At 36.4% G+C, this 13,208-nt stretch overlaps 1 protein-coding gene across 1 annotated transcript in view; it reads left to right on the top strand.

Moving 5' to 3' along the window:
• The window catches only part of ELP3 (elongator acetyltransferase complex subunit 3), a 77,720-nt gene that overhangs the window by 36,350 nt on the left and 28,162 nt on the right, over positions 1-13,208 (top strand). Inside the window, exon 9 of the mRNA XM_011359340.2 lies at positions 3,799-3,992. Within this exon, the coding sequence (XP_011357642.2) occupies positions 3,799-3,992 (194 nt within the window). The remainder of the gene's footprint in view (positions 1-3,798; positions 3,993-13,208) is intronic.

Below are 13,208 nucleotides of genomic sequence, written 5' to 3'. Positions count from 1 at the left end.
GAATATTTTTAATATTAATTTGTATGAACTTCCAGGTAAGGACGTCACAGATTTATTGTTTTTTATATTTGTTAACAAACATTTTCCCTAACCTGTCTTTGGCTCCTGTTGTCAAATCTTGCTTGCTTGATTATTTATTCAGAAGCTTCTAAGCTTAGAGCTACCTTTCTCTTCCAGAATTTCATTCATCAGTGAAAGAAAATATTGTTTTCTTCTTACCTTTCTGTTTGTTGAATTTTAATACCTACTCTGGAGTTTGGATTTGTTTGTTTGTTTTACTCTATCACATTTTAACTTAATCCATGTTAGTTTTGTCTTAGGAAATTAGATTGGTCAAAACTTGTTTTCTTCAAATTCTCAGATAGGGAAAGTGTCTTAGGGATATCCTTTTAGGGAAGAGAACAAAAATATTTATCAAGTTATTTCATCCACAAAAATACTTTTATTTAGCTTTGTTTATTAAAAATGGAATTCACCATGCCTTACTTGTGAAGTTAATTATTCTTTCCTTTTAAAAAGTTTATTATTTTTAAGCCAGTGAATTACACCTGAAGCCCTATTCATAACAGCATTAATTCACAGATGTCTCTCTTAACCGATGCCCTATATTGGCTGTGTAATAGATTTTGAGGGTCTGATATTTTCCCCTCAGTAGTTAACAACCAGGTACTCAGACTCTAAGCCTAAAAGTCACCTGAAACACACTTTTCTGTAACACAGCTTCTAGTTGCATCAGTGGTATAGCCAGAATTCATAACCTTTAAGTGCCCTTGGAAAAAATATGGCATGTTTCAAATAGTAGCAGATAGCTGAGTCTCACTATTGATTTTCCTTAGCATCTTCAAAATATAGTAGTCTCTCTTCTTCATGGTGGGTATGTTCCAAGATCCCCAGTGGATGCCTAAATCTATGGATAGTACTGAACCCTATCTATGCTATGTTTCTCCTATGTGTACATACGTATGGTAAAGTTTAATTTATAAATTAAGCTCAGTAAGAGATTAACACCAATAATAATAGAACAGTTTTAGCAATATGCTGTAATAAAAGTTGCATGGATGTGGTCGTTCATTGCAGGGAATCTCTTGCTGGATTCTTCATACAGAATCAGTGCTTTCTAACACAACACATTCCTGTCAATCTGTTTATGTCTTCTACCCACAAATTTAGCGCCCTTTCCATTTTAGCTAAGCACTTATCACACACAGTGATCATAACTTTTGCAGTTTGAGGTGCAACAGCAGAACTAGCATGAATTTCTTTTCTCCTTCTTCATAGTTTCAGTTAGAAGATTCATTCTTCCTATAGATCTTAGCAGCCAACAGCCCATTTGATAACTGAGATGGCCACTAAGTGACTAATGGGTGGGTAGCGTATGCAGTGTGGATACACTGGACCACTGGACAAAGGGATGATTCACATCTGGGCAGGAGATATCACACTAAGAACAGCAAGCAATTTAAAACTTACGAATTGTTTATTTCTGGAATTTTCCATTTAATATTTTTGGACCATTAATATTTCAAACCGCAGGTAACTGAAACCATAAAAAGCAGAATCACGGGTAAGGGGGACTACTGTAAAGAATAGTTCATAATATTGCAGAGACAGCCCTTCACGTAAACAGATTAATCTACTTCTTTGTAATCTTTTTAGAGAAATCCACAGGGAATATGAGAAGACCATATGCCTTTTCTAACTGCATCTCAGCAAATGAGTGACAAAATAGAGCTAAAATGAGAAATATGATTTCTCTTTAAAGAAAAATTCTCTGCAAAATTAACTTATGTTACTTTACAATAAATAAATTCTACAAATCATTCAGAAAGAACAGACAGCCAGTAGGAGAATAGACAAAAAAGAAAGTTGAACAATTACTTCACAAACAGGATATTCAAATAGCCAATAAACCTGTTTTTTTTTTTAAAGCACAATATTTTTTAATCTTATGTTCCTTAATTTTATAATGTATATAATGTTTTGGGGGGGGGGGGGTTCCACTCTGAAATATTTCGGGAAATTCTCCATCCCACATGTAGTGCAATTTCAGAGTGGTATATCTTGGCATGAGTTTTTAAATTAATTGTGCTAGATATTGAAGGACCCTGTCATCAGGGAAATTTCTTTGTACTGTGTTGGTCCTTTGGTGCCCTTGGGAAATTGGTTTGAGGAACACTTCCAGATAACAAAATCCACAGATGTTCAAGTCTATTGCATAACATTACATGGTATTTGTAGATTACTTATAATACCTAATACAGTGTAGATGCTGTTCTTCTCTCTCTGAAGGAATTAATTATGGTTAGGTTTTTGTAAGTTTTATTTTCCTTTATGTGATGCCTCAGTTTTCCTTCAAGTTCCTTTTTTTCTCTTTGTTTTGGTCTGGCCTTCATGCTCTAGGTTTTTCCCCAAGTTTCTGGTGATCCTTAGCCAAGTCATGCTTTAAAAGCAAGGGGCTGAAAAACCAGATTGCAAGCTCTATGTAACTAGCTGCTGGTATGCCTCACTGAAGGATGTTCACATAATAAGCTCTCCTATCTTCAGAGAATTCCCAAATGTCAGTGTTCTTATTTAAGGCTGTTTGATTGATCCAGAGAGGAACTTTCCAACTTCCTGTTTGGGTGGGTGGTGTGTAGGTCACGGAAAACTGGCTATGGCATTCAGGGAGTAGGGCAGGGGATCTACCAGTCAGTGTGCTGGCTTTCATTTAATCTCCCTGTTGTCACCCTTGATCTTCACCCAGTCCTTTCTTTGCACTTGGAATCTCAGAGACCAGCAGCTTTCCATTTCTCCAGGGAACAAAAAGGCAGGTGATTGCCTATATAGGAAGGCTAAAGAATAAGGGACAAATCCCTCCATGTACAGATTTTGATCCAGTGCTCTTTCATCCTGCCCAGTTCCTGTATGAGTCTACCTTCGTTCCTCCATCACATAACATGTAAAATCAAGATAAGAACAAATTGGCAGTGCAAAGTCATAGAAAAGAAAGTGCCTGGTATCTCCTTGCTACATCCCAAATAAAGAAATAAGGCAGCCAGCTGGGATGATACAGAAGAGGAAATGACTATGTCAAAGTAGATGAATTAGATGTATTGTTCAGTGTCCAGATAACAAATGGACAGTGTGTATCCTAGGTTAGGGATAGTGCCAGTTGGCCTGAGGACAGAACAGTCATATCCAGGGACTGGTACACTTTTTCTGTGAAGGGCCATAGAATAAACATTTTAGATTTTACAGGCCAGATGATGATCTCTGTCATAACTTTTTAAAAGTTTAAACATTGAAGTATATTCCATTATTAAAGGAAGATGCAATCTAGAGGTAAAGGCAGCATCGAATATATTGTCAGTATGATGTTAAGAAGCAGTAATATAGAATTCAATAGGATTTCTTTTTTAAGTGATGCAGTTTATATTCGAAGATCAGGAAAGCCTCTCTGAAGAACTGACATTCAAGCTAAGGCCTACAGATTAGCTAGATGAAGAAAAACTGGTGAACTTTCCAGGCAGAGAAAATTGCCTCTGCAGAGGCAGAAAGGCAAGGTGGTGAGGATTGCATGAGATGAGATGACAGCAATAAACGGCTAGATTAATGAAAGTTTTGTAATCCAGCACATGCTTTGCTCCAGTGAGCCTATAAAAATAACGAGTTTCTATTCTGTCTGAATCCCCTCCCTTGATAGAAAGGAAAGGCAGTCAAAGGGTAGGTATGTGAGAGATGCTAGCCCAAGTTTTAAAACTTAACCATTGTCCCTCTACATAAACAACTCAGAAGTAATTTTCTGTTCTCTATTCACAGGAGTTTTTTGAGAACCCTGCTTTTCGTCCTGATGGTTTGAAGCTCTATCCGACCCTAGTGATTCGTGGAACTGGGCTTTATGAGCTATGGAAATCAGGAAGATATAAGAGTTATTCTCCTAGCGACCTGATTGAATTGGTAGCTCGGATCCTTGCCCTTGTGCCTCCATGGACTCGAGTGTACCGAGTGCAGAGGTAGTGTGTTAACTTCTGTGGCAGAAATAATCAGTAACTACTCTACCTTAACAATTTCTAATGAGAATAGTCTGATTTCAGATTGAGGGGTTGAATTTTTTTAAGTTAAAAATGGGACACCTGAAATGCTATCTGTAAATAGAGAGGGATGGAAGTGAAAGGGTACTGTGTCCACGCCACTGCCAATGTCATATGTACTTATGTATTCCTCTCCCTTCGTTCGTGAGCCAGGAGATAGAGTTATGACGGTAAATGGGTATGATGTTTCATTCCAAGAGTTTATGATCTAAAACAGAGTTTCCATCTCCAGGTCTGCTCCAGTCTAGGTACAGTAGTGCATGCAGGAGGTAGAAACGGCCATGTGTGTGTTATTTCTGTTCTTGAGCCTCTAAAGATAAAAAAAAAAAGAGTAGCAGCAATCATTATTTGTAGATATTAATGTAAATATGGAGAAAGAGTGACATAATCCTAACAACATGAAGGAAGTCATCTTAACTTTTTTTTTTTTTTAATGGGAGAGAAAAACAGCTCTCATTTTCAATCATGGGCCTTTTAAAAAAAATTATTTACTGGAAATATAACACTGAAGAAAAATTTTAGGAGCCATAAAATTACCTATTTACCTACAATTTTAACGAAACCATTTCTGTATTTGCTGGTCAATTAGGCACATTTCTCTCACCCTGCCAAAAGCCATCTGGATTTCAGGATTATAAGTACAGTAGTCCTCCCTTATCTGCAGGGATTAGTTCCAAGATCCCCCATTAGATGCCTGAAACTGTGGATACTAAACCCTATGTATGGCATGTTTTTTCATACACATACATACCTGTGATAAAGTTTAATTTATAAATTGGGCACAGTAAGTGATTAACAATAACAATAATAACGTAGAACAATATACTGTGATAAAAGTTATATGAATATGGCATTGTTAAGTAAAATAAAGGTTAATTGAACACAGGCTCTGGGATGTGACACCTCATCTGATAATGGAGACGGCTACTAAGTGAATAATGAGTAGGTAGCATATACATTTGTGGCTACACCAGACAGAGGGATGATTTGTGTCCTGGGTGGGATGGAAGGGTATGGCACCAGTGGCACACAATTTAAAACTTTTTAATTGTTTATTTCTCAAATTTTCCATTTAATATTTTTGGACCAAGGTTGACTGTAGGTAACAAACTGCAGATAGAGGGGGAGCTGCTGTGCAGGGCCGAAAGGAGAAAAGTGCATGTTCGTACGCTGTACTGCTGCGACTAGTATCCACAGAGCACAAAAATTGCATTGCTAATAATATAAAACAATGACTACTGAAAACAAGCAGAATTACTGAAGGAGAATTACCAAGGATGTAAAATAATGGAGTTGCTTAAAGATCGAAGGAAGTTTACACCAAACTTCTGCCACAACATTGATTTCTTAGATTTTTCAAATTATTGGTCTAACTTAAGGATCTAAATTGCCAATGTAATAAGTGTTTTAAAATACACTTAAACATACTAAGGAGATAATGAATAGAAAATTCAACACTCAAAATTGTTTGCATTTTGCTTCCTGTTTTTCATCTTTTCTGGAACAATTCAGACCAAAAGACATTAGGAGGTGCTGAACAATGCAGGCATCCAGCAGGAGAGGTAGGGAGCTGCAGGAGGAGAAGGTGTTCCTGTGGAGGAGGCAGTGGTGGGGCGTAGGCTGTTGCAGCCCAAATATGATGAAATGGGCATTCTCTCAGAGGGCTGATCTGACACAGGACATCAGAGCTGAGTAGGGTGAGGGGTACGCCTCTGAGGGGGCGTGAAGAAGAAGACAGAAACAAAAGGTTGATTTCTTGCAGGGGGTTGATCTAATAAGTAGATAATAAGGATAATGTGGGCTAGGTTTTTTATCTGAAAAGGGAACTACAAATGCAAAAAAGGAGAAAATCAGAATGTACTCTATGGCCTTTAGGAGTAGGAGATAGTAAATATAGTGTGTGTGTACGTGCACACATGCGTGTCTTTTTCGCAGTCTATTTAATGCCACATCTTTTGCATTTTTGCGTTTGTAGGTGATTTCATTCTCTAAAATGGCCCCAAGTGTAGTAATGAAGTGTTGTGTAGTATTCCTAAGCGCAAGCAAGCTATGATGTGCCTTATGGAGAAAATGCATGTGTTACATAAACTTCATTCATCCATGAGTTATGGCACTGTCAGCCCTAAGTTCACTGTTAATGAATCAACAATATATGTATAAAGTGTCCTTACACATAAACACATGTAAAACAAGTTGTATTGATCAGTTGATAAAATTGTCATGATCAGAGGCACACAGGAACCTAACCTGTATTTTCTCCAGGAGCAATGTTCTGATATTCCTAATTCAGTGTTCACGGCAACTTTATAGAACATAACTATCCCAAATAATGAGTATTAACTCTATGTTGTTTCAAAGTACCTCCACAGTGCCCTTATTAATTACACAGTGGAAAAGAATAACATGGAGAAGCCTGGTAGCTGATCAGTGTGAATATCATCACTAATAGTACAAATCATAGTTGTGTGCCACTTGATAGCATGTATTAAAAACATAGCATCACTTCTGTGTTACTCAGCCAGAACTCCATAATCTGAATCTAATCTTAGAGAAACATCAGACAAATCCAAAGTGAGGAACTTTCTAAAAAATAGCTGGCCTGTAATCTTCAAAAGTGGGAGGATCAAGAAAGAGTTCTCCTTTGAAGGAGACTAAAGAGACATGACAACTAAATGCAACATAAAGTTCTCACTGACTGGATCCTTCTGCTGTGAAGGACAATATTGAGACACTGGTGAGGCTAGAATGTAGTCTAGGATTAGACAGTGGTAAAGTATAGCGTTAATTTCCTGATTTTGATCATCGTATTACAATTATGTAAGAGAATATCCTTGCCATAGGAAATATTTAAAGTATCCTAGAGGTGTTGGGACACCTCGTTCTGAAATTACTTTCAAAGAGTTAAGGAAAATAGTTATTTGTACCCCACTTGAGACCTTTCTATCACTTTGAGATTGTTTCAGAAAATTTAAATTAATACACTGGAAAACAAAGATGTAATAAGTACTATTAACAAAGACAAAAGAGGGTTATTTGCTTTTAACTGACTTGGGCAACCAGAGAACAGTGAAGATACTTCCCAGCAGGAGAGCACGGCAAGAGATGTCACTGCTGTGTGGGTCTCAACTTATTGATAACGATGCTCTTAGATAGAAATGCCTGAGGCACTTGCCTGGCTTCTGTTACTTGTAGCAAGCCCCCACAGACATTTTCCCCACCAGGGCCAATGTTGTGGCTGGACCAGCCCTTATGGTTCTTATGACTGCAGGACACACTTCAGACAAACCATCAGGGGACTCCAAAGAAGGAGATTTATTATTCACAGGGCCTAGAGGGTACCCAGTAAGCCCGAGGGGGCACACAGCAGGTTTGGGGGTGTTGAGAGTGGGCTATTTAGGATTTTGTGGGTTCACTGTTTATTGGCTCATTTAAAGCATAACAATGGGAATTAGGATGCAGGAAAGGAGAAATGGGGTTACTCAGATGGTCATTTATCTAGGTTACCCAGGACTTTCTGAAAGAGGGAACTTCATGGGTAAGGGAGGCTTAATTCCTTCTCTGGTTGTTTTGCTGGTAGTTGTGTCATACAGCTGGCAATATGTTTATTCAGGATGGAAGTCTTCTGAAATGGATGCCTTAGCAATCAAGAACTTAATATCAAGCACTCAATCCATACTATCAAAAAACTTAATGTCAGGCACTTACACTAAAGGGAAAGCAGACAACAGTAAAGGTAATACCTCCCAGCATGGCAACAGATATTACAGACTAGACAGAAATTTCACAGCCGTAGACACCTTAGTTTTCTTACCAAAAATAACAAGGCAATCAGATGAAAATTTGCATTCTCCTCCTTCATTTTCAGTTTTAAATTTCTTACTGCTATAACCAGTGAGTCAAAAGCAACAGAGGCATTGCTATAACCTTAAAAGCTTAATTTTATAGACTTTATGAAATATCACTATGGGACATTATCCTGGCCTACCACCAACTGAGAAAATAGGGACTTTAAGAAAGCAAGAGCAGCAAATATAGTCTGTATAGAAAAAGTGTAAAGGTTCATGACAGGAAGAATTAAGAACATGTTGTATGATGAGAAAGGCATGATTATGGATAACCAACATGAAGCTGATTAAAGAAACCTCCCTGTTCTCAGTTCTTCTATCATGACTCCAGTACAGATCTCTCTGGAGAACTGGCCAATAGAAGAGGCCCCCAGCTCCAATTCTAGGAGGCCAGACTGTCAAGTAGTTCTCTATCAATACATAACTCAAAAGGTTTATAGGACAAGTGGCACAGGTGGATGTAGGCTTAAGTGACACTTCCACTTTACAGATGTGTGGCTGAATTAGAACTTCATGGAATACATACTATAAAATAAGAGGTAAAATCTCTTTTAAAGTGTGGAATTAGTAATGTCCTCAGAGAATCTGAGGACGATTTGCTGTTTGAAGATAGTGATGACTCAGTTCCTAACACAGTAAATGCTTTTGGTGGAGAGAGTCGTCTGGTGTCTAGATGTGGTATTTGATTTTCATGCTTTGGGGCTCGTAATTTACTTAACTTTGAATGTGATTGTTGTCTAGGTTCTTATCTTTATGGCATTTTTCACTTTATTTTTTTTATGTTTTCAGTACAGCTGTAATTGTTATACAAGTTTCCATTAGAATTCTGGTGGTTTGTTTTTTTATGTAGCTTACTATGGCCTAATGTTTAGTATATAGCATTTGTTTTTCTATTAGGATGGGCAGAATTCCTTCAAATATGTTACTTAATGTTTTGTGTTAAATATTACTGAACTATTGATATAACTCCCTGCAGAGGAAATCATTCTAATTAATTATATTTTGCTACTTGCTTTTCACCCATTTTATTTACATATTTTCTTTGTATATACTGCATAAAAAATGTTTCAAATTTATATTGACTTGCATTTTGCTAACACTAATCACTGAAATTTTAGGCTAGACTTTTGCAGTGCTAAGGTGTATGTGGTATGATGCGGTTCTGCTCTGTACTACCATTCATTAATCCCAATACATTTCTTTTTGATCATGTGATTTTATACTTTTTTCAACAGACTTTGTAGAATATTACTAATTGTCCAGAAATTATATTTTGTTCTTAGTTTCCAGCTATAGTACTATATTTATATCAAAAAATATTTTCTCTATAAAGTTACTTTAAAATCACTTTCAATATATATATTAATAATAGGCTTGCATTATTTTTTCAAAACTTTCCTTGTATAACTAATTGGGATGAGTCTTTACACAACAGTATATTTTATACACTGGCAAATATACTACTTGCAAATTAGTATATGGAACTATTTTTTGTTCCATTTCTTATTAAAGACAGAATAATCTTCATAGTTATAATTTTAATGGCAGCATAGTAGTTTAGCATCTTAATTTGTCTTACTCAGTGAACTGCTTCTTTATGTTGGACATTTAGGTTGCTTCCAGGTTTACTTTTTAAAAAATTTTTAATCATCCTGGCCTCCACTAGAGCTAAAATTCATGTACATAGAATTTAGGTTAAGTAATCTGTTAGAGCAGTATAATCTAGAAGGGTTGTTCATGGTAAAAGGTCTAAGCTTCTTTAATTATTATGCTTTCTGGAACAAGGAGAGTATAAATGAATGTTTTAGTTTTTGTTATGTATATGGATATTGTTTTCCAAAAGGATTATACAAGTTTAGAATATATAAATAGTTCCTGGTTTTATCACAACCTCTGTGGATGTGGATGATTATATTTTTTATTTTATATACTTACAGGTATTAATTTGCATTTTCCTAGTTATAGTAAGGATTAACATTTTTTTCTACGTAACCAATTATTTGTGTTTCTTCTTATATCAGTTGAATTTGCCAGTCATAGAATTTAGATCATATAGGAGACAGTGCTTTTTATTGAGATAGCTCAAAAAAAAACAAAAGTTGTACCTTTATCTTTGAGGGGCCTTTTGAATTATCCCCCCTCTCCTGCAAAAATAAGACTAGGGAACCAAAAGCCATGTCCACTCTCACATAGTATATTTAACACTTAGTAACAATTTGGTAGCTGTGTTCTGGTAAAATAGCTTCATATCTACAGATCTGTGCAAGAGAAAGCTGGGTTTTTATACAGTGTTAAGTGGCTGAGAAACCTGATTTGGGAAAAGAGAATCACAGGGTTTTGATTCTGCATTGTTTCTTCCAGCTTCATTTTTTAAACTTTTAAAGCAATTCTGAGAATGTAGAAAACTGATACTTGTCTAATTCGGAAGCAGTTGGTTATATCTTGCTTTAAAGAAACCATTGGCAAAGGAGAAAAGCCTCCTTCCAGAGTATTTAATCCAGGCAATTTTAATAATTATATTTTATTTTTAAGGTATAGTAAAGGGAAATCATGTGTATCTTTGTGTTCTGTGCGTTTAGAAAATCTGGCTATTTTACCTATGACAGCTTCTACCAATTACAGGCAATATATTTAGTGTTGACTAGTGAACCTAAATGTATACATGGAGAAGATACAGGTATCAGAAGGGAGGAACAGGGGAAGGAAAGTAAGAGGGAAGATATTTTAAGTGAAAACAGTCTTTTATACGTGCTTTTTAAAAATACTATGTTTTACTAATAGATTGCTTGATATTTTCATTTGGCCATTTCCCCCATCTTACCCTCTTTTTTTTCCTTAACTAAGTTACACTTATTTTATGACGGTTGGGTTAATGACATCTTACTGGGTATTTTTATGAAGCGGCATCCTAAAAGATAATTCTGTATTGCAGGCGTGAAGGATGCAGTCAGTGATTAAATGTAAAATTCTGTCCAGAGACATGATAGAGCCACACTAAACTGCTGCTGCCCACAGGCTATTTGACAGCTGTCTGCCTGCCTTGAAGTGATATTTAAATCACTGCAAAGCGTTAGAAGAAGAATACCAATTTGCATCCAAAACATGCTTCCGAAGCATGAGAAACTTCAGACCAAGAAGCTTTAGACATCACTTTGAAAGGTTTTTGATGAGCAAATCGCAAATATTAACACCTCTAAGCTTGAAATGTTACCTGTTGAAATGGAAAAGTGAATATTCTCAAATGTCCTCACGTTCAAACCAAGAATGTGAAAGGAGATTGAAACAAATTGAGAAACCTAAAAATAATTTTTAACTCCTACCTAGTTGGATGTAGCAAGTTCAATTGGTCAGTAATCTCACCTGGGATTTGAACTTCTAGAAGACTAACAGTCTTTTTATCTTTACGTATTCCAGATTGTTAACACACTACTTTGCACATAGAAGATGTTCAGCACATAGAGAATTATCTCCCTTGATTTTCAATGAAAAAGACTTTGTCACTGAATGGAGACTGGCACATTTCTATTTCTTAATAAGGAAAAACTCCCATCTGGTATACGCCAGACATGTCATTGCCAAAGACCATTAAAGCTATGTTGCATTTTTGTAGTGACACATAAATTTAAAGACATTTATGAACTGTCAGCATCATTATAAAGCCTTGTATTACCAAGTCTTCACTGACTTGTGCTTTTGTGGTAATCAGAGCCACCTTCAGGGACATGCAGCCTCTCAAGATGCTCTGCTCTCACCATCTTGAGATTATTAATAATTTTTTAAAAGAGGCCCCCGTTCTTATTTCACACTGAGCCCCACAAAGTATTAGCTGGCTCTGCTAATAATTCTGCTTAACACTGTGATAAAACCTGTTCCTTAGAGAGTTCCACTGCAAATTTTAATGTCTTTTAGAAGTACTGGTTAATTATTAAAATATTTGTAGAGTTCATCTTCCTTTTCCTTCCCACCACCCCTTCCCATCACCAGTGGAGTCAGTGCCATAGGGGTGTTGACAGCAGCATGCCTGGCATCTGAAGAAATGGAGAGTACAGGTAGGGAGTGCAGAGGTGGCAGCTAGAGTAGTTGGAAGATTGGTTACATTGAACAAATAAGTGATTTAGCAAATAAATGTACTAAACATAAGAGAGCCACATTTCTCACTGCCTGAAGGGATTTACAGATATTGAAAGGTGGAAAGCTGAAAAGAATACTGAGGCACTGGATCAGAATTGTAGATATTAGCATGAACTTGTGGGCTTTTTAAATTTATATATAGAAATAGTAATAGATACATGTTTATCTAATTGTCTTGTAATTAATACAGTATTTGTGATTGATTTTATGGCAACTACGCAGCATGGTTTATGTGTATGTATATATGAATATGAATATATACACAAGTATGTTTATATATACATACATTTCTTAGTTCTGTACACTGAGAGGGTCTAGAGGAAATGACACCTCAGTAGTAATGAGCACAGCAAGTGCCCAGACCTCTGTTTCTCAGTAACACCCTTTGCTAAAAGGAATCAAGGCTGCTTGAAACATTGGCCAGTTGCAGGGCTGGGACAGTAAACATACAAGATAAACTTAAAACAGCTGTTTTCCAAAAAATAAGGAAATATTCAAAGAATGATGGAGACATGTCACAAGGACCCAGAAGTCAACTGAATTCATACCCATAGGCCAAGTATAATTTAAGCAACAAAATAATATGTTAATATCAGATTACAACATTGACTAAAATAGTCTGTTTAGTTCCTAAACAGAGAAGGGAAAACTCTTCCTTTTGATAACGGGCTCAACTGATAAACCCAGATGGGGTGATAAATATAATCACCATTTAACAGCCATTGTAGGGAAGGTGATACAGACAGGAATCGCTGGTGGATACTAGACCGGTAGTTGGAGGGTTGATGAAAGAGAATTAGGATATCGATAGAATACTGTGTACTTGTTTCAGCTCTCATACTGTAAACGGTGTCCTTTTCACAGTCTATTTAATAACACATTGTTTACATTTTTGTGCTTTTTGTTGATTTTGCTGTTTAAAAGCATAGTGGTGGTGTGCTGTCTCTCCAGTGTTCCTACGCACAAGACGGTTGTGATGCACCTTATAAAGAAAATACATGGGTAGATAAGTTTCATTGAGGCATAAATTTTAGTGCTCTTGGCCACAAGTGCAATATTAATGAATCACTTATATGTTAAAGGGTCTTTAAACAGAAACACAAAACACTGTTATGTATTGATCAGTTGAAAAAATGCAACTAAAGGCTCATAGAAACCTAAC

The sequence above is a fragment of the Pteropus vampyrus genome, unplaced genomic scaffold, assembly GCF_000151845.1.
Source record: "Pteropus vampyrus isolate Shadow unplaced genomic scaffold, Pvam_2.0 Scaffold47, whole genome shotgun sequence".
Classification (NCBI taxonomy): domain Eukaryota; kingdom Metazoa; phylum Chordata; class Mammalia; order Chiroptera; family Pteropodidae; genus Pteropus; species Pteropus vampyrus.
Note: the sequence above shows the minus strand (reverse complement) of the source record. Positions and strands in the feature narration are given on the sequence as shown.